Source organism: Trachypithecus francoisi, unplaced genomic scaffold (genome assembly GCF_009764315.1).
Source record: "Trachypithecus francoisi isolate TF-2019V2 unplaced genomic scaffold, Tfra_2.0 Lachesis_group18, whole genome shotgun sequence".
Classification (NCBI taxonomy): domain Eukaryota; kingdom Metazoa; phylum Chordata; class Mammalia; order Primates; family Cercopithecidae; genus Trachypithecus; species Trachypithecus francoisi.
The window spans coordinates 57,141,895-57,164,718 of record NW_022681463.1 but is presented as its reverse complement, the minus strand read 5'-3'; the positions used below and the strand labels follow the sequence as shown (position 1 = coordinate 57,164,718).

At 38.2% G+C, this 22,824-nt stretch overlaps 2 protein-coding genes across 3 annotated transcripts in view; one reads left to right on the top strand and one right to left on the bottom strand.

Moving 5' to 3' along the window:
• DIAPH3 (diaphanous related formin 3) overlaps nt 1-22,824 on the bottom strand; it is a 512,593-nt gene that overhangs the window by 364,465 nt on the left and 125,304 nt on the right. For both annotated transcript variants that reach the window (XM_033177601.1, XM_033177602.1), the window contains one exon: nt 20,713-20,843. In XM_033177601.1, the coding sequence (XP_033033492.1) occupies nt 20,713-20,843 (131 nt within the window). The remainder of the gene's footprint in view (nt 1-20,712; nt 20,844-22,824) is intronic.
• On the top strand, nt 10,793-11,790 carry LOC117063719 (E3 SUMO-protein ligase NSE2). Its single transcript, XM_033177600.1, has one exon. The coding sequence runs from the start codon at nt 10,872-10,874 to the stop codon at nt 11,289-11,291; it is 420 nt and encodes a 139-aa protein (XP_033033491.1). The 5' UTR covers nt 10,793-10,871; the 3' UTR covers nt 11,292-11,790.

The following is a 22,824-nucleotide window of genomic DNA, read 5'->3' as shown; positions in this document are numbered from 1 at the left end:
TCTTATTTCAGTAAGCTTCCTGTGACACAGTTCCAGTGGAAGAAGAGAAAGCACCACCTCATTACTGCAAGGTGGAAACAGAAGTCCAAGAGAGATTCTTTGTTACCACTTGGCATGGATGGGAATCTAGGCACTCCCTGATGGAGAGACTGTCTCATTATGCTCACCATGTAACCTACAATAGCACCATGGAAGGGGGGTGTAGACGTCTGTTATCACTAGGTGGTGGTGAAAGCCCTGACTCTATTGGCCTCTTTGGACACAATGCCAGTGGGGAGGGGGAAGAATGCCTCATTACTGCCACCTGTGGGTAGAAATCCAGGCTACCCACTTTGCTTTTTGATAGTGGGGACAGGCGGTCGGGGGAGTGGGAATGGGGCCACAGATTTCTTTCTGTGGTATTCAGCAGAAATACAGAGCAGTTATTGCCAACATGTTCTGTCTTGTTTGCTGCCATTTTTGTAGTCCTTTGGTTTAAGAGAGAAGGCTTCTGTTGGGACTTCTTTGTTCTGTGCCCACTGTCATTTCTGGGTTACTCACTTCTTCACCTCCAAATCTGACAAAAAGGCAGAAAGACAACCCAGCAACTCACAGGCATATTGTTCCTTAAGTACCAAGGTTCCTAGCCTGTCTTCTTCTATTTGTTTCACAATAATGTCCAGTATTTCTACTTGTGCTTAGCAAAAAATAAAAAATAAAAAAATAGGAAAGAGTAGATTTAGTCTATCTTTCAAACACAAGTCTGAAACATCCACTGCTAGAGTGTGAGACTAGGCAAAAACTACCACCAAGAAAATCAGAAAAAGGCAGTGACAGTGGTAAGAGGAGAACCAAGTAAACCTGACATAACAAATCCAAAGGAAAGAAGAAGTTTCAAAAGACAGAAGAGTCAAGAGTCAAGTGCTAAAATGAGGTCAAATAAAATAAGGGCTAAAAAGAACTATAAATAAATGAATTCAAGAGGAGTTTGTAAATAATTCTGTGGAAGTGAAATCCTGATTGCAAAAGAATGAAAAGACAAAAGGGGTAGTAAGAAGAAAGAAAAACATATAATTTGGGATTAAAGAGTTGATGGAAGAAATTTGTAGGAGGACTGAGATGAGGATAATGAAAAAAAAAAATGTGTGCAATAAACACTATTACAAAAATAAACAGAGAATATTAGAGGAGCAATGAAGATGCTTACCTCACTTAGCTAGGGCCTAGGAACAAAACCAAACTTAAAAAACTATGCCTACAATCTTGAAGTGGAATGATGCTCATATATTTTAAGTTTAAAAAGCAGAAATAGTATATAAGGCGTTTTCTATTATTATTCTTCAATGTTTTGGTTTACATATAAGAAATGTATTACATATGTGTAGCTATACAAACACATTCTTAATCATCCTCCACCTAGTCAGCTAATTCAAAGCTTGTGTTCTACTCTCTTATACATCCCCACACACTGCTCCCAACAGAACCAGTTGGGTTTGTTTCCAAATCCATTCTTGACAGTTGTACTTACTATTGTATTTATATAATTAATATTATATAAACAGATAACACACAATTGGGGGAAGAGGTACTTCTGTGAAAACTAAGCCTAATGATTTGGAAAGTTAAAAATAGATTACTTTTTAAATTGCTGTAAAAGTAAATGTGGGAACCAACTATATATTAAAGGGAAATCATAGTACCAAAAAAAAAGTTTTCTTTTTTCTTTTTTTTTTTAGCAGAAGTATAGTTCTGCATTCAGATTGCTTTGCCAGAGCCTTTATGATCCTGTTCTACTTTAAAACAACAACAGGCCGGGCGCAGTGGCTCAAGCCTGTAATCCCAGCACTTTGGGAGGCCGAGGTGGGCGGATCACAAGGTCAGGAGATCGAGACCATCCTGGCTAACACGGTGAAACCCCGTCTCTACAAAAAAATACAAAAACCTAGCCGGGCGAGGTGGCGGGCGCCTGTAGTCCCAGCTACTCGGGAGGCTGAGGCAGGAGAATGGCATGAACCCGGGAGGTGGAGCTTGCAGTGAGCTGAGATCTGGCCAGTGCACTCCAGCTTGGGTGACAGAGAGAGACTCCGTCTCAAAAAAAAAAAAAAAAACACCAACATCAGGAAGACAATGCATTATGGGTATGCTTTTTGCAATCAGCCTTTGCCCACTCCAAGAAAAGGTCTGGGCTTCACATGAAATGTCTAGAGAAAAAATGTTTATACTTTAGATTGAAAAAAAAAATGTTTGGGGTATATTTGAATCATTTATTTGATGATTACATGCTTTAAGCAAATTTTTAACCAATCAACCAACGGTATTAGACAGGAAGACTTCCTCTGTAGACAGAGTGTCTGTCTATCTCTCTCTCTCTTCCTCCAAGAAGTTAGTGTCTATTTAAGTAGATAATATTATACATTTTTCTTGATTTTGCTTTTGTGTATTTTCTTATTGTCCTATAATGAACTTATATTTTTTGTAATAAGAAAAATATTTTTAATTACCCAAAAGAATAATCTTACATGAATGCCTAGGGAAACACAAACCTAGACGGTTTAAAATCAATACACAAAGCTTCTTAAAAGGAGAAAACAATACATTACTGCTCACATGTGACAAACTAACAAATTTCGTACCTTAAACTTGGAAGGTCAGCTTTAATACTGTATAATATCTAGATCCAATTTACATTCCTCTGTCAGAGTAATATATCACCAATGCTGAATATAATTATAGCTTATTTTAAGCTTTCATTTTCACCTACCTTTACCAAGGTGACTAAATACTTAAAATGAACAGTTCTAGGAGGGAGTACAAAGTACTTAGCATGCCCTGGGGGCAAGACAAACATACACCTACATGCCATTCAATGGTGCATCCACCCAAATTATACTAAATTACACAGCCAGGCTGGGAATTCAGGAACTATTATAAATAATGTTCAGATTGTCAAATCTACTAACCTTCAAAATACACGAATATGTATATTTTCTTGAAATATACTTCTTAAGGAAACTGTATATTTAAAAACAATCATTTATTCCCACTTTTCATATCAGATAAGATAACACAGTAATAAATGTCAAGTTCTCCTAGTTTCTTTTTGGCTATAACATACTGAAAGGCATAACATATCTAGAGAAAGCATTCCAAATAAAATGAAAATAAAACCAGGTTAACAGGAATGATAAAAAACAAAGCACAAGAAACAAGAGTTCTTGACCTTTAGATGAAAAAACAGTAAAAGAACTATAGATTTTAAAACATAGATACTGGTATGTGCTCTAATCAAAACTTAAGTCCACTATTAAAAGGAACATATTATAGAAAAGGAAATACCTTGTTTGGATACTAAGTAGTTTCTTAGCATCAAATTTAACATCGCTAGTTCAAAAAACACAATAAATTATTCATTTTAAATATAGACTAATTTGCCAACAATATATGTGGAAAAGACGTTATGGTCACATTTCAGGCTTTTCACCACTTGTTGCCACCCTAAATACTTGTCACTACTACCCAATGCTAGTCAGAGCAGTCCTAATTATTAAATCCATAATTTTCCCCTGATTCTATAAATTTCACTGCTACCTTTGTGTGGCAATGCACTCGTAATGCTTCCCTCCACAGAACTGCCTTTGTAACAACTGAAATAATTTCATCTTTCAAGGCCAATTCATAGTTCCATCTTCTTTGAATTCTCACTAATTTGATTTCTCCATGTGTTCACCGAGTTCCATTCACTTGACCTCAGATACCCCTCCAGTTAGTTCCCATTTCTCTCCTTTCTTTTATAGCAAAAGGTCTCAAAAAATTTCTCACAAGCATGGTCAGCACTTTTTGCCATCCATTCACTCAGTCTCACTTCAGTCTGGCTTCTACCACCAAGACTCCAAAAAAATCCATTTTCTCAAAGGATGCAACAACCTTCCTCTTGCCAATTCCAATAATATCATCTTGCCCCACCTCACAGCAGCGCGCTATGCAGTTTGTCCCTCCCTTATTTTGAAACACTTTTTCTTTAGGTCCAGAAATCAGCATTTGGCGTTCTCCTCCCCACTGGCTACTTCCCAGTCTGTGTTTCTGCCTCCTCTTCCCTTTCTGGATCATCTATTTCTGAACTTTCTGAACCCGGAGTCCCTCAGAACTTGTTCTGACCACTCGCCTACATCTTTAGCTTCCTTCTCCAAACAACCTGCCCACACTGGGATTCCATCCATTCTCAGGGCTTAAATATCTCCACTCCATATATGTAAGCTCCAGACTCACATATCTAGGGGCTTGCCTGATGTGTCAAATTGTGATACTCTATTTTAAACATGTCAAACTTAACATGTTAAAAAGGGATATTTTGGGCCAGGCATGGTGCCTCACACCTGTAATCCCAGCACTTTGGGAGGCCGAGGCGGGCGGATCATGAGGTCAGGAGATTGAGACCATCCTGGCCAACAAGGTGAAACCCCATCCCTACTAAAACTACAAAAATTAGCCAGGTGTGGTGGTGGGCGCCTGTAGTCCCAGCTACTCAAGAGGCTGAGGCAGGAGAATCACTTGAACCTGGGAAGCGGAGGTTGCAGTGAGCTGAGATAGTGCCACTGCACTCCAGTCTGGTGACAGAGCAAGACTCCATCTCAAAAAAAAAGGTGGGGGGGGATTTTTTTTCTTCTCCAAAATTCACGGAACAAGTAACAACCTCCTCCACCCCAGTTAACAGCACTACTATCTGCCTATAACAGCACTACTATCTGCCTATTTGCTCAAGTAAAAAAAAAAAAAAACTTATTCTCGATTCCTCCTTTTCATTCACATCCTACATCTAACTCATCAACAGGTCCTACAGTTTGCACCTCCAATTTATCTGCAAGATTCACCCACCCCTTGACCCACCACTGCTACAATCTTCATACAAGCCACCCTCCTAATTCATGTGACTACTGCCAGAGCCTCCTATCTCACACTTCCTTGTCCGCCCTCTCCTCCTTTCAATCAATTCTCCCTGATATGGTTTGAGTTTTTGTCCCCACCCAAATCTCACGTCAAATTGTAATCCCCATAATCCCCACATGTCAAGGGCAGGACCAGGTGGAGGTAATGGGATCATGGGAGTGGTTTCCCGCATGCTATTCTCTCGAAAGCAAGTGAGTTCTCACAAGATCTGATGGCTTTATAAAGGGAATTTGTCATTTCCCCTGCTTCCACTCACTCCATCCTGCCACCCTGTGAAGAAGGTGCCTGCTTCTCCTTTGCCTTCTGCCATGATTGTAAGTTTCCTGAGGCCTCTCCAGTGAAGCAGAACCGTGGGTCAATTAAATCTCTTTCCTTTATAAATTACCCAGTCTCAGGCAGTTCTTTATAGCAGCCTGAGAGCACACTAATACACTCCCTGTAGCAGTTAAAGTGATCTTTTTAGAAAGCCAGAATAGCTCATCTCCTGCTTGAAACTCTTCAACAGACTCCAACTTCCATAGAATGAAAATCCAGTATCCTTACCATGATCTTTATGGCCATGACCTCCCACATGGCCTGGACACTGCCCACCTTCTCTGACAGCATTTTGGATTTCTCCACCCCTCTGCCACACGGTTTCTCCACCTCATGTTCAGTACTACTGTCCACTCCTCTCTAAACTAGTTCCTTGTCCTTTGGTGTCAAACTTCACCACCTTAAAAAGACTTTCTAGGCCGGGCGCGGTGGCTCAAGCCTGTAATCCCAGCACTTTGGGAGGCCGAGACGGGTGGATCACAAGGTCGGAGATCAAGACCATCCTGGCTAACACGGTGAAACCCCGTCTCTACTAAAAAATACAAAAAACTAGCCGGGCGAGGTGGCGGGCGCCTGTAGTCCCAGCTACTCGGGAGGCTGAGGCAGGAGAATGGCGTGAACCCGGGAGGCGGAGCTTGCAGTGAGCTGAGATCTGGCCACTGCACTCCAGCCAGGGTGACAGAGCGAGACTCCATCTCAAAAAAAAAAAAAAAGACTTTCTATAATCAGCTACATCAAAAAACCTCTCCATTAATCACTCTCAGTCCCCATTTTTTCTTTACTGAACTGATTACACCTTTTTATTTTATTTCTTTGTGTTCTAGGTTTCTCTCTCCTATATGCTTCTCATTTACTGTGGCACCTAGCATAGCCCTTGGAATACCTGTTGCATGTACAAATTACAAAATCCTGTGCTATATTTTAGTGACATGTTATCCATGTCACATATTTAGGAGCTTAAGAGCTTTATTCTTTCACATGTTAGATGTTTCTCTCTAAAAGGAATCTCAGCAATTTAAGAAAAGAAATCCTTGCACCTCATCTAGTATCCCAAACAGAGAATGCATAAAAACACTTTAAATACCTGCTCTCCTGTCTTGCAAAATGAGCAGTGCAGGCTCATGTATTTTACTTTATTTCAAGTATTAATCTCCTTATTCTCTTTTTACTATTCAAATCCATTTAACATGTACTCTGATCTTCTCTCCTGAGTCCCATATTAAGGCTTCACAATGACACAACACTTTGTCCCCCTCCTCAGAAATTCATAGCATGCTGGAAAGGGCAGCCACATACACAGACTCAAAAGTACAAAGACTCAAAACAAGTGCACGAGAAATATGTTTTTCTGATCTCTAAGGATGTGTTATCCAATAGGGTAGCCTCTAGACACATGTGGCTATTTAAATTTTAATTAAAATTTAAATCCTAATCACACTAGCAATATTTCAAGTGCTCAACAGCCACATGTGGTAAGCAGCTTCTGTAATGAACAAGACAGACACAGGCCATTTTTGTCATCGTAGAAAGTTCTCTCAGACTTCTGTTCAAATGGGCTAAACTTCTACTTAGCCCTGCAGAGGGATTCCAGGTGATATCAGTGGCTCTAACTTTCTTTTGGGTGTTTCTTTCGGGTGTTTCTTTCATATTATTGTATTAGCCCATTCTTGCATTGCTATAAAGAAATGCCTGAGGCATGGTAATTTATAAAGAAAAGCGGTTTAATTGGCTCACAGTTCTGCAGGTGGTACAGGAGGTATGGCACCAGCATCTACTCTGCTTCTGGGAAGCCCTTAAGAAGCTTCTAATCATGACAGAAGGTGAAAGGGTAGCAGGCATGTCACATGGCCAGAGCCAAAGTGTATGTGTTGGCTGGAGAGGGGGCAAGGGAGGCACACTTGTAAATGATGAGATCTTACAAAAACTCCTCACTATCACAAAGACAGCACCAAGCTACGAGGGATCTGACCCATGATCCAAACACCTCCCACCAGGCCCCACCTCCAGCACCAGAGATGACAATTCACCATGAGATTTGGGTGGGGACAAATATCCAATCTGTATCAGTCTGCCCTTAGCCCCTTCCAAATATCATATCCTTTTCAAATTGCAAAATATGATCATGCCTTCCTAATAGTCCCCCAAAGTCTTAATTCATTCTAACATTAACTCAAAAGTCCAAAGTGCAAAGTCTCATCTGAGACAAGGCAAGTCCCTTCCACCTACAAGCCTGTAAAATCAAAAACAAGTCATTCACTTCCAAGATACAACGGGGGTACAGATATTAGGTAAACATTCCCATTCTAAATAGGAGAAATCAGCCAAAACAAAGGGGCTGTAGGCCACAGGCAAGTTTGAGACCCAGTAGGGTAGTCATTAAATCTTTTTTTTTTTTTTTTTTTTTTTTTTTATTGAGATGGAGTCTCTCGCTCTGTCACCAGGCTGGAGTGCAGTGGCACAATCTCGGCTCACTGCAACCTCCGCCTCCCAGGTTGAAGTGATTCTCCTACCTCAGCCTCCCGAGTAGCTGGCACATGCCACTATGCCCAGCTAATTTTTGTATTTTTAGTAGAGACAGAATTTCACCACATTGGCAAGGATGGTCTCAATCTCTTGACCTCGTGATCCACCCATCTCGGCCTCCCAAAGTGCTGGGATTACAGGTGTGAACCACTGCGCCTGGCCTGCAGTCATTAAATCTTAAAGTTCCAAAATAATCTTCTTGACTCCGTGTCCCAATCCAGGCCACACTGGTAACAAGGGGTGGGCTCCCAAGGCCTTAGGTAGCTCTGCCCCTGTAGCTTTTGCAGGGTGCACCACCCACAGCAGCTCTCAGGTGCCAGCATTGAGTGTCTATGGCTTTTCCAGGTATAGGGTGCAAGATGCTGGTGGATATACCATTCCTGGGTCTGAAGAGCAATGACCCCCTTCTCACAACTCCACTAGGTAGTGTCCCATTGGGGACTCGGTGTAGGGGGTCCAACCCCACATTTCCCCTTGGCACTACCTTAGCAGAGGTTCTATGTGAGGATTCTGCCAGCCCCTACAGTAGTCTTCTACCTGGACACCCAGGCTTTCTCCATATACCCTCTGAAATCTAGGTGGTGGCTACCAAACCTCAACTCTTGCACTCTGTGCACCCACAGGCTTAACACCACATGGAAGTCACCAAGACTTACAGCTTACACTCTCTGGAGCTGTGGCCCAAGCTGGACCAGGGCGCCTTTGAGCTGAGGCTGGAGCCACAGTGGCAGGGAAGCAAGGAGCAGTGTCTCAAGGCTACACAGAGCAGCAGGGCCCCAGGCCTGGCCCTCAAAACTATTCTTCCCCACGAGGCCTCTGGGCCTGTGATGGGAGGGGCTGCCAAAGGTCTCTGAAATGCCTTCAAGGTTTTTCCCTTATTGTCTTGGACATTAACTCTCCACTCCTTTTTAGTTATGCAAATTTGTCTAGCAAGTAGTTGCTCCACAGCCTTCTTGAGTTCCTCTCTGAAAAAAGCTTTTTCTTTGCCATGTGGGCAGGCTGCAAATTTTCCAAACCTTTATGCTTTTCTTCCTGTTCAAATATAAATTTCTTTGCTCCAACACTGGAACACAGGCAATTAGAAAAAACCAGGCCACATCTTGAATGCTTTGGTGCTTAGAAATTTCTTCCACCAGATACCCTATATCACTCTGAAGTTCAACCTTCCACAAATCCCAAGGGCAGAAGCAAAATGCAGCCAAATTCTTTGCTAAGGCACAGCATGCATGACCTTTGCTCCAGGTTCCCAATAAGTTCCTCATTTACATGAGACCTCTTCAGCATGGATGTCACTGTCCATATTACTATCAGCACTTTGGTCACAATTATTTAACCAGTCTCAAGGAGGTTTCAAACTTTCCCTTATTTCCCATATTCTTCTCAGCTCTCCAAATTCTTCCAACCTCTGCCCATCACCTAGTATCAAAGTTCCTTCCACATTTTCAGATATTTTTATAGCAAATGCCCCATTCTTTATTACCAATTTTCTGTATTAAGCAATTCTCGCATTTCTATAAAGAAATATCTGCATCTGGGTAATTTCTAAGGAAAAAGGTTTAATTGGCTCATGGTTCGCAGGCTGCACAAGAAGCATGACACCAGCATCTGCTTGCCTTCTGGGTTGGCCTTAGGAAGCTTGGCGGAAGGTGAAGGGGGAACAGGCACATCACATGGTGAGACCAGGAGCAAGAAAGAGAATGTGGGCAGAGGTGATATACACTTTTAAATGACCAGATCTCATGAAAATTCACTCACTATTGCAAAGACAGCACCAAATTCGTTGGGATCTACTCCCATGAGCCAAACACCTCCCACCAGGCCCCATCTTCAGCATTCAATTCAACAGGAGATCTGAGCAAGAACAAATACCCAAACTATGTCAATTATTACTTATGAAATTTAATATACAATAGAGGCTGAAATAAACTGCACCTGTTCCTTTCAGACATATACCGCCCCTCTAATAAAAGAACTAGAAATCCATCACCAACCTAAATGATAAAATTGAGTTTTACTCTTATAAAGCTTTCTCAATCATAAAAATTAAAACTTCCGCCTACTGTCAATGTGATGCCTCCTTTGTATTAAGGCCTTTCTTCATGTATAGATATGTAAGGGAATATCAAGATAAACATCATCATTTTAAAAATATTTTACTTAACCAACCAGGCAATACTCTAAGACATAATAACAAGCCCAGAAAATTAATCTAAGGAATAAACTATACTGATTCTTTTTATGTAAAATACTAATAGAGGCTTTAGTATCTGCAGTTCAATAATTTCTCTCATTTAAAATATTTATCTTTCAACAGAAACCAAAATATTCAGTTAATAGCTTCATACTGATAGCTGTAAAGCCATAAACACATAAGGTTGCATTCTCAGAAAACAGGCAATAACAATTAAAAAGAAAGACAGTTTATTATATTCCACCTTTATATCCATAAGAAACTGTAAAGTTTAACAGTATTTTTTTCCAAATTGTTTTGGCTTAACACTCTACCTTTTGTTGTTGTCTTTTAAACAGTAAAATGATAGTTTCAAAAAATTACGTTTGTTTTATTTTGCTCTGTTTTAAGAGGCAGGGACTCACTGCGTTGCCCATGCTAGAGTACAGTGGCTATTCACAAGCACAATCCCACTACTGTTCAGCATGCGAGTTTAACCTACTCTGTTTCTGACCTGGGCCGGTTCATCCCTCACTGGGCAATCTGGTGGTCTGCTGCTCTCCGGAGGTCACCATATTGATGCTGAACTTACTGTGGACACCTGATTGGCACAGTGCACCATAGTCCAGAATTTCTGGACTCAAGAGATCCTCCTGCCTCAGCCTCCCAAGTAACCGGGACTACAGGCATGTGCCACCATGCCCAGCTCAAATAATTAGGTTTTAGTTACATTTTCTCCCAGTTGTACTTAAATATCAGTAACATAGGGTCCAAAATCTATTTTTTAATAGAGTAGTTGAATATAACTACTCTAGAAATATATGAGCTCTCGTAGTTTATATGAAACTGCGTTAAAAATTAAGATTTTGGGGGTACAGGTAGGGGAAGTTGGGGTGCCACCAGACGGAGACAACTCGGACAACCAGGTAATAATTTCAAGATGCCAGGACGTTCCAGTTCAAATTCAGGTTCAACTGGTTTCATCTCCTTCAGCGGTGTAGAGTCTGCTCTCTCCTCCTTGAAAAACTTCCAAGCCTGTATCAACTCTGGTATGGACACAGCTTCTAGTGTGGCTTTGGATCTTGTGGGAAGTCAGACTGAAGTGAGTAGTGAATATAGTATGGACAAGGCAATGGTTGAATTTGCTACAATGGATCGGCAACTAAACCATTATGTAAAGGCTGTTCAATCTACAATAAATCATGTAAAAGAAGAACGTCCAGAAAAAATACCAGATTTAAAATTATTGGTGGAGAAGAAATTTTTGGCTTTACAGAACAAGAATTCTGATGCAGACTTTCAAAATAATGAAAAATTTGTACAGTTTAAACAACAGCTGAAAGAACTAAAGAAGCAATGAACTGCCAGACTGTTTTCCAAAGGGACTGCGCCATTTTACATTCCCACCAGCAGTGTATGAGGGTTCCAATTGCTCCACGTCCTCACCAGCACATGTTATTATCTCTTTTTTATTGTAGACATCCTAGTGGGCGTGAAATGGTATTTCATTGTTTTGATTTGCATTTCCCTGATGGATTAATATTGTAATATTTATTTTACCAATCTAGGGCTACATTTGCGATCGTATGCTTTCTTATGCACGTAATAGAAACTGTCTCATATTACTGGATTGACTTTCTGAAACAAAACCATCATTCTATACAAAATGAATGTCATTTATGGGGTTAGAATTATACCTGAAAAAACATAAAGTAAAATGACATGGAGTTAAGATGACGCACTCATCTGGGAAACTGTTTCGCAGTATGAATTCATTCACGGTGTTCTGAGGCCTTTATCTGAGCTACTCAAGTACTACTATGTGACATTTACTGGATAATCCAGACAGCACTTTGGTTAAATCCACAGTGTGATGTCACCCAGTAAACACTTGAAAATGGAAAAAAAAAAAAAAAAAAAATTAAGATTTTGGATTCTGTGTCACATTGTGACTTACTTTACATGTTAACAAAATTTTTTTTAAAAAGATAGTCAATCTTGGCCATTTAAACAGAAATGTATATTTTAAATAAACTGGGAGATATATATGGCAGATATATTTACCATGTATATGTATATATGCTGTGTGTGTGTGTGTATATATATATACATGGCATATATAGATATAGATATTTAAAAAATAGATTTGGAGCACTTTACAATTCCAGGCCCTCTCAGGTCAACTATAAATTAAGCTGAGCAGCTCTTATTTACCATCTATAGAAGATACGTGTCTGTTAAAAGCAATTAATACATTTTCCATGTGTTCTTTGTTTACTGTTAACTCTGTATTCAAAGCCAAAGCTTTTAAGATACAGATACACTTTTAAACCAATATTTATACAACATTTTGCTACATCTATAAACCAGAAAAAAAAAAGCTATAGAATGAATGACAACATACAAAAGAGGCAGTCTCCTACCCCTAGGGAACATTCAGTCTTCTAGAGGTCTCTTAGAGAAATGGTGCTAGGTTTGGAAGGACTGTGAAAGCATGAGAAAGTAATGGCTTGTCCTTTGAAAATATAAAGTTAGGGCCGGGCGCGGTGGCTCAAGCCTGTAATCCCAGCACTTTGGGAGGCCGAGACGGGCGGATCACGAGGTCAGGAGATCGAGACCATCCTGGCTAACATGGTGAAACCCCGTCTCTACTAAAAAATACAAAAAACTAGCCGGGCGAGGTGGCAGGCGCCTGTAGTCCCAGCTGACTCGGGAGGCTGAGGCAGGAGAATGGCGTAAACCCAGGAGGCGGAGCTTGCAGTGAGCTGAGATCCAGCCACTGCACTCCAGCCTGGGCAACAGAGCGAGACTCCGTCTCAAAAAAAAAAAAAAAAAAGAAAAGAAAACATAAAGTTAGTACTTATTCGAAAACATTAATAGTTACTTTCTTCCAGGACATTTTTTCATTAATATTTGATCAATCTGACATGCTTTTAGAAAGGACAGTCACATGACCTAAAATTAGAAATTTCAATAAATATTTATTTAATAAGCAATGCTACTCTGAATGGCAATTAACAAATAATAGAAGGCATATTCAAAGATAGATGGCAGTGTCAAGATAAACAGGTAAAGAAGTATATTAATATCCTACCTAATACTTTTTGACTACTTATTGGAAAGTAATCTTGAAAAAAATGTCTTTAAGAAGTACACGTAGGCACATCTCTCTAACAAAAACTCTGTTTAAAAAATGCATCCCACTAATGTTTTTAATTTACCAAAGGAGATGTTTCTATGACTTCTATGATGCACTATATTGCTGATTCCCTCATCACAGCTACAGGCAGTTACACCAATGACTGCCAGGGACCATAACTATAGCACTTCCTGTCAGACATACTTCACCTCTCCTTTTCTATTCCTTAATACCTGGCATAAAGCCCACTCGCTCCCTTAGCTTCATCCTGCTAAGACAGCACTCCCTGCTGAAGGGAACCTTCCTTAGATCACTCTTTTATTCCCTTGGGATTCTCTTGAGATTAATGTCCAATCATTCTTGCAGATTTTAAAATAATCTTCAATCTGTCAGAGTTTATTTTCTTTATAATAATCTCACCATCTGGAATATAACATTGAGAATGTAATAATAATATAGTTAATATATCAAAGAAGTGGATATGCAGAACCAAGGCCCCTTAGGCAGCACTGTCTAATAGAATTGCTTACAATGACAGAAATGGCCTATATATATTGTCCAAAATGGTAGCCACTAACTACATGTGGCTCTCAAGCAAATATGTTGTGGGGTTTCTTTTTATTCATTTTTAGTTAACTAAATTTAAATAGCCACAGGCAACTAGTGGCTACCATATTGAATAACAGGAAAGAAAACAGAGATACCTGCATTACTTACCTCCATGTATCAATATCAAAGAGAAAGGAAGAAGAGAGAGAAAGAAAAAAAAGGGAAGGAAAAAGAGAAAAGAAATACACCCAGGAAAACCTTACTCTACTTGCCCATTTCAGAAATTATCACTACCAGTATCAAAATGAACCTGAATATATTGTTAATTCTCAAACTCTTTTTCACCTAAGGTGAATTTTTAATAAGTTTTTATAACTTGTTAATCTAAAATACTAAAACATGCCATGCAAATCTAAAAAAAAATCCAGAATGTAATAGACAGAGACAAATAAATGGAAAGTATTAATGATAGAATAGGAAATAATACAGCATAGAACAAGAAGTTCTAACATATACATAATTAGAAGGGAAAAGGCAATACTTGACAAAACAATGACAAAATTTTCACAGAAAGATACCCATCATATTTAAAAAGCCAAAAAAAAAACCCTATCAGAATAAAAAAAGAAAGAAATCTCACGCAGACACGTAAAAGAAACTCTAGAACACCAAAGATAAAGAAAACATTATAGAACCAGACAAAGAGAAAAGGCAGATTACATGGAAAGGAATTAGTTTTACTAAATGCCAAGTTCTCAAAAACAGCAATGAAAGTCAGAAGAGAAAATAGTATCTTCAATGTGTTAAGCATAGATATCTAAAACCCTGAATTGCATCTCAATTGCATGCCCTAGGAAGACTATCCTTCCAAAGCAAAGGCAAATAGATACTTTGAGACATTAAGTATAACAACAACAACAAAAAATTGTGAGTCAACTTGACTAAACATCATTTTTTAAAAAGAGACTTTCAAACAGAATTTTGCAATCACACTCTCACTAAGGGATCTTAACAATATACTTAAAGCAAAAGTAAAATAATCAGGGGCAGGAAACAAAAATAAAAAAGAATGATGTATGTAGAAACATATATACATATACACATATTTATAATATGACTCAATAATAGTAAAATCTAACTTATTAAAAGAAAACAGATACACTGAAATTTCACTCAAAACAAGCATATAAGGCCAGGCGCGGTGGCTCAAGCCTGTAATCCCAGCACTTTGGGAGGCCGAGATGGGAGGATCACGAGGTCAGGAGATCGAGACCATCCTGGCTAACAAGGTGAAACCCGTCTCTAGTAAAAAATACAAAAAAAACTAGCCGGGCGAGGTGGCGGGCGCCTGTAGTCCAGCTACTCGGGAGGCTGAGGCAGGAGAATGGCGTAAACCCGGGAGGCGGAGCTTGCAGTGAGCCAAGATCCGGTCACTGCACTCCAGCCTGGGCGACAGAGCGAGACTCTGTCTCCCCAAAAAAAAAAAAAAAAAAAAAAGCATATAAGTGAAAAAGATATTAAAGTTTTCTTTGGTTCAAGAGAACAGATATTGCTTACTTTTGTACCTTTTAAGTACATGCAAGTTAAATTTCTTTTTAAAGTGGGTTCATTTTAAATTTCTTTTCTAAGATTAGAAAATGATCATTTGTCTTCCAAATCAGTAAATGAGGAAAAATAAAATAAGAAATTAAATATCAATCCAAAAGAAGTTAAGGATAATAAACAGAAATGATGAATATAGAAAAGGAAGAAGCAGAAAGAAGAGATGAGGAGGAGCAGGAGCAGTTTGGATGATGAACTTGGAAAAAGCAGCGTAAATTAAAAATTCAAAAAGAAACATCAGACATAAATTCCAACATATTTTCACAATTGATACAAAAAGTTAAAACTACCAGGTAAAGACAAAGATTATCAGATGAGACAAAAAATTATTCATATGCTATTTATAATAGATATTCCTAAAATATAAGGTATGAAAATGATTAGTTGGGAAAAATGTGAAAAGCTGCACACATCAAGGTGGATAAATCTGTGAAACAACATTGAGAGGAAATACAACTCTCAGAAGAATTCATGGAAGATGATCCATTAACATACACTTCAAAAATATATAAAACCAAACGGAAGGTTAATTAGGATTACGTATATGCTAAAACTATAACGGAAAGGAACAATAAACCCAAAACTCAAGATAGTAGTTACCATAGAATAGTGTGGGGAAGGGGTGCTTAGGAATGAATGACGGTATAGGATTAAGAAGGGATGAAAGGAAGCTTCAAAGCTATAGGCAATATTATATGTCTCAGCCTCATTAATAGGCAAGGAGATGCATGTTTTACTGTTATGACAAATTGTCTTTTGGAAATGTTTAATATTTTACCTGAAAATTTAAAGTAAGTCAAAGTATTAGCAACTTCAAATTTCTGATCTTGAAAGACTTCCTCAGACCATGTTGATAAAAATGAGTACATTGATCTCACTGCTTGTCACAAGTTTTTCTGTTTCTGTCTTTACATATGAATTAGATCAACTCCAAAGACAAGATCTTCCACCTGCTTTGTGTTTTTAAATTCCAGAAATGAAGAAAAAATAGATTCCAAAAATGACAGTTATTAAATGGAATAATGACATTCAAAGGCCATTTACTTGTTTTCATGTAAACACACATTTCTGCAAACTTTTCCAAAATGATTTTCTCAAAATTATAGTTATCAACTTAAGAATCCCTTTAGAAATCTAACAAAAATAGAACTTTATGATAAAATTATTCTTATTGCCGGGCGCGGTGGCTCAAGCCTGTAATCCCAGCACTTTGGGAGGCCGAGATGGGCGGATCACGAGGTCAGGAGATCGAGACCATCCTGGCTAACACGGTGAAACCCCATCTCTACTAAAAAATACAAAAATCTAGCCGGGCGAGGTGGCGGGCGCCTGTAGTCCCAGCTACTCCGGAGGGTGAGGCAGGAGAATGGTGGGAACCCGGGCGGTGGAGCTTGCAGTGAGCTGAGATCCGGCCACTGCACTCCAGCCCCAGCGACAGAGCGAGACTCTGTCTCAAAAAAAAAAAAATTATTCTTGTTAATTTGAAAATGAAAATTTTAACTATGATTAATGGAAAATAAAGCCTAAAATCTCAAAACACAAAAACCTGATAAGCCTAGATTTTGAGACAAAGAATCTTGCCCTTGACAGGCACGTCAAATTGAGAAAATAAAGACACCTTTATTATATGCATAGATGAGTATGATCTATAAATGCTTGATTTCAATCATAATGATGTTGCTGTCTACCACTTTATGTTTCTAACCAAATGTATTCCATAATTCAAACATAATTATTGACTATGTCAAGATCCACTAAAAGTAATATCTGATAATTTGAAGAAATTGGTCTTTTCCCTGGTGTTCAGAACTAGCTCAAAACTGTCACCAAGAATACTAGATAATCAATAAACAACAAATAGAAGATGTTTGTGATCTCTACATCAAATCTTCATAAAGCAAGGCAAATAATCTAGTATTTAGCATACTGGTTTTCACATAATTCATAGAGAGTAAAAGGCTGACATGGCTCACAATTGCTAAGCAGTTTCAGAAGTTGAAGAGTGGCTCTAAAAATATTACATATCCAGAGACGAGAGGGGAGAGGTAATTGGGAGTACGGAGGAGTCTACTTTTTCCTTGATTTTTTTTTTTTTTTTTTTTTTTGAGACAGAGTCTCACTCTATTGCCCAGGCTGGAGTGCAGTGGCATGATCTCAGGTCACTGCAACCTCTGCCTCCCAGGTTCAAGGGATTCTTGTGCTTCAGCCTCCCAAGTGGCACGGAGTACAGGCATGCACCACCATGTCCAGATAATTTTTGTATTTTTAGTAGAGACGGAGTTTTGCCATGTTGGCCAGACTGGTCTCAAACTCCTGGCCTCAAGTGATCTGCCCGTCTCAGCCTCCCAAAGTGCCAGGACTACAGACACGAGCCACCGTACTCGGCCTTCTTTCATTTTTTATTTAAATAAATCCTGAACCTACACCAGCACTGGAAAACCATCAATCAATTCAATTTTCTTTTTTGTTCTATTCAGACATTTTAAAAACTTTAATGTACTTAATGATATGACAGGTCTAACAATGATCTCAAAACTTGACAAAAATTAGAAATTCTTTTTAGTCACATACTGTATAAAAATTAAAAACTTATTTAAAGAGCAGGCACATCATAACTAACAGGAAAGTCCAAAAATTTGATCACAGGCATAAATTCCCAGTTTTACATGTCCACCTAAGTCATTTATCTAATAGGAACACTGGACAAAGAAATACTCAAAAAGTATCATCTTGGGCCAGGCACAGTGGCTCATACCTATAATCCCAGTACTTTGGGAGGCTGAGGCACATGGATCCTTAGAGGTCAGGAATTCAAGACCAGCCTGGCCAACATCCTGAGGCCTGCCTCTACTAAAAACACAAAAATTAGCCAGATATGCACGTGTAATCCCATCTACCAGGGAGGCTGAGGCAGGAGAATCACTTGAACCCGGGAAATACAGGCGGCAGTGATCCGAGATTGCACGACTGCCCTCCAGCCTGGGCAACAGAGTGAGACTCCATCTTCAAAAAAAAAAAAAAAAAATGGGGGGGATCTTCTCAATTTTCTCTCTAAAAATAAAGTGGCATGATTTCAGAAAAAATTCTCCAATTATAATATTTTCTATTCTTTTCAATTAATTTTAAAAAACTACTTCATGGGTAACATCATGGATTCCTAATAACATATTCTAGAATTGTGAATCCTTAGAGAAACAATTCCACCAGTTTCTAGTTTTTCTTCTTTAAATAAGGTTCAAATGAACCAGACATAGCATAATTTCCCAGTGTTTTTAGGTAAAATCACAATAATAATCCATTGTAAGATGTATGATTTCATATATACCTTCTATTTTGTTTTCCTTTGTTAGCACAGACACCTACTTTTGAGTAGATGAAGAAGAGGAGAATAATAATGGTAGTAAATAAAGGGTCTACTTCTCATTATATTGAAAAACTATGAATATTTCCTGTGCCCACTGGCAGACAGATAAATTGAGAAATGAGTGTGAATTGTCTCCCCAGTCAATCCCCAAATACTCTCTTTCTATGTTTAAATTCCACAGAAATACGGTGTGAATCTGCTTTGTTTCCTCAAGCCCTACACCTACACATACTACTGGACAACAGCAGGTGCTCAGTAATTTTTTTTTCCATTCTCGTCACCCAAGCCTGGAATGCAGTGGCATGATCCCAGCTCACTGCAACCTCCGCCTCCCAGGTTCAAGAAATTCTCCTGACTCAGCCTCCCAAATAGCTGGGATTACAGGTGCCCGCGACTATGCCCGGCTAAGTTTTGTAATTTTAGTACAGATGGGATTTCGCCATGTTGGCCAGGCTGGTCTGGAATGCCTGACCTCAAGTGATCCACCCGCCTTGGCCTCCCAAAGTGCTGGGATTACAGGCTTGAGATACCACATCTGGCCAAATATTTTTTTAAATGAACATATTTTACAGGCAAAGATTAAGCTGGACACCAAAGCTCTTCATTTATGAATATACCTGTCAAATTCCCTAATCCATTCTCAGTTTCTAATACTAGCCAAGGTAAGATTAAAGAAGGCTAAAATTAAAACCTCATTGTTTTAATCAACAAATCTTTATGGAGCATTTCCTACATGCTAAACAGTGTGTCTGGTAACAAGAGGCAAATTATACACATGAAGCCCTAGTTTCATGCCCACCATTAGTTTGCAGTCTATAGGACAGACTGGAAATGGCAAAATATGGAAAAATAAAGTTGAAATACAATAAAGTTTCTTTGTTTACTCATCATACTCCTTAGTTAAATGTTACTCAGTCTCACATCTCAGCAGTTAAGGTTGTTTTCTTTTAAATACTTGTACGGTCAAGGATTTCTGCATACTATAATCCAGCCACAGAAATCTCCAAAAAAGTAATAATCAGAGCAAATTCTTCTCCATATCATGAACCTCCAATTATAGTATGCAATTGTAGCTTTCAGAACACACACACACACACACACACACACACACACATATACATGACTACATATACATGACTACATATACATATATTCTTATGCAAAAATAATCATTCATTTCTTACACAGTAAAAACCCAAAAGTGATCTACAATCCTTGCAGCTCTGAAATTCTCTGATTCTGACTGTTTAGGTATTTATTTCATAACAACTTCTGCTTGAATTTTTTCAAGAATACTCTTGTTTAGCCACCTAATTCAGAGTTAGCATATGGCCTCCGAATAGACTAAAATCTCTCTTTTTAGGCACCACAATTAACATATGTGATATGTTTCAGGTACATCTTCCTGGTTTATGTTTTTTTAACAAGTCTGTCTCCTACCATGCAATAATCTGACAAGTTTAAATATGCCCAGTTTATAAAAATATATTTACACTGATTGTTAAATTTTGCTCACAACTATTTCTTAGAGGCACCAAAAATTAGCCCCATTTCAAAACAGACTTATGGAAACACCTATGGTACTGTTTTCATATAAAGTACAGGATACTCACTTAAATTTGAACTTCAGATAAATTTTTTTTTTAGTGTGTGTCTAGAATTGAATATTTCTGGTTGTTTTGTACTGTTATTTGGTAAATACAGCAAAACTAACCTATAGGGTCCTACAACGACATCATTTCCAACAACAGAAAAACTGAATTAGTGGTATTTCTTACTGTGTCAAATAAGATCAGCAAGTAAATATATAATGACAAAATTCAGGGTGAAACTCAGTCATATTAAATTAATAGTTTCTCACATGACAGTTCTCTTTCAGAAACACCTTAGGTTTCTAAAAATTCTATGTGGGAAAAGACCTTTTCAAAAGTCCCTGAGCAATGTACCACTCAGTAATAAATGCAAAAGGTACTATTGAGACTATATTTCTTCCTGCATATAAACATCAGGTATTCAGTTTGTACTTTGTGAAACTGTTGAGGTTTACCAGGCACAATGAAAAAAATATTAAACTAAAAGAACACATTAATGACATCTGCCCTGTTGGTGTTCAAATAGATGAATTACCTCACAGGATTGCTGGTCAAAGACACTCGGAGAGACTCCAGGCATGTGACAAGTCTCTCATCTGCAGACCCCATTTTCAGCTCATGAATGAATTCCTGAGGTGAGATCTGTCGGCTTCTCTTAAGACTTCCCTATAAAATAAGTCAAAAAAATTTTTGATTAATACTGCATGGAGATTACCCATTAAAAAATAACAAGTTAATCCCCCTAACAGCATCACATAACTACTATAATTAGCGCTATTTGGGCAGGAGTGGTAGATAATTTCCTTACTTCTGCCCAAAAATCTATAAATTCATAATCTGTGATATCCACAAAAGATATTAATATAACATCAGAAGGTGTGCAAATTGAAATAATTGCTTTGTCAAATGTAAAATGTCATGGAGAAAAATTGTGTAATACATAAAATATCTTACAATACAGTAATATTTTTAGGCACACACAAAATAAAACTCAGTATAAGAACTATCCTATTAAAATTAGTATTCTGAGCAGCATAGAAAAGGCTATTAAGTATTAATTCATTCAACTACCACTATAAGCCTAGTTCTAGGCACTGTAGACACATGGATTAACAAAAAGCGAAGTCTGGAAGAAATGCAAGCAAGAAAATAATAATTTTCAGTACCGTCTAGTTCCTGTAACACAGCACAAAGAGACTCAAAGAAAGAACATCTAACTTGGCAGAACAGATCAGGCCATAACAGGGATACATCTTCCTGGTTTTTCTTTTGTAAGTAGGCATTAGGCAGGCAAAGAATAAGAAAGGAATTAACTTCAAGACCAAAACATAACAAGCAGGTACACATGGAGAGAAAAACAAAAACATATGCAACTGAAGACAGAGGCCAGATCATGGAGTGATAAAGCACTACTATGCAATTAGCTCTCCTGCGGAGTTTTGGAAGGATCACTCGAGTGTGAAATATGAATTAGAAGAGTTAGAGTTCACTCATTATTCAACGAACATTAAGTACCTACTAAATACTGGGCACTGTTTTAAGTACTGAGAATAGAGCAGGGATGAAAGAAGAATAAAAGATTGAACTTCCTACCTACATGTAGCTTTACTACATATGGGGAGAAATAATAACTAAAATGCATTGCACTGTAAATAATACACACTGCAGAGAAAAAGTAAAGCAGGAAAGAGAACAAGTAGCATCATATGAGACATGCAATTTTAAACAGGATAGTCAAAGAAAGCCTCACAGAGAAGACTTCAAAGGACTCAAACTTTAGTGTTTAAATAAAAAGTCTAAAGGAGATAAGATAGCTAACCATGCAGATACAGGAAAAAAACACTGCGATAGAGGGGACTGTAGGTTTTACAGTCCACTCAAAGAACTTGGACTTTTACTCTGAGATAAGAAGCAGAGAGATCTGTTGAGAAGGTATCTATATAGCCTAGATAGGAAATGATGAGGATGGCGAACTAATAATAGAGTTCTGAATTATATTATTTAAATTACAGATTCACCATCCAATGGCAGGAAATGAATTGTGTAAGTTCAAAAGAAGATCAGCTGAAGTGGCAGGAAATTAGGTGTTTTTCATGTTTGTTGTTTTTATTAATTTAATATAATGTTATTCAAGAAAACATTCCCAATAAAGCAAAACAAATTAGCACTGTAAAGAAGGGTTATTTTTATTCATGTCAATATCAAAGTAGTAATTTAATAAAGAAGAATTCAATGGTACAATCTCAGAAAATAAAAGGGGAAATGGTGAGAGCTATGAAAATGAACATCCGATTATTTTTATCACAGTCACTGATATCATTCAAAGAACATATTCAACTTGCACCAACACAGCACTTATTGATGTCTCTTTTTGCTCTGAATTACCTAAAGATTGATTGTTCAAAAGAGAAAATTTGGAAAACACAGAAGAGCAACAAGAACAAAGGGGCCTCAAAATAAGCACTACTAATATATTTCTACATAAAGCATTTTCTCATAGAGAGAGTATTAATATATTGGCATATATTTATATTTTAAAACATATATGATACGGTTTGGCTGTGTCCCCACCAAAATCTCATCTTGAATAGTAGTTCCCATAATCCCTACAGGAGGTAACTGAATCATGAGAGCAGTTACCTCCATG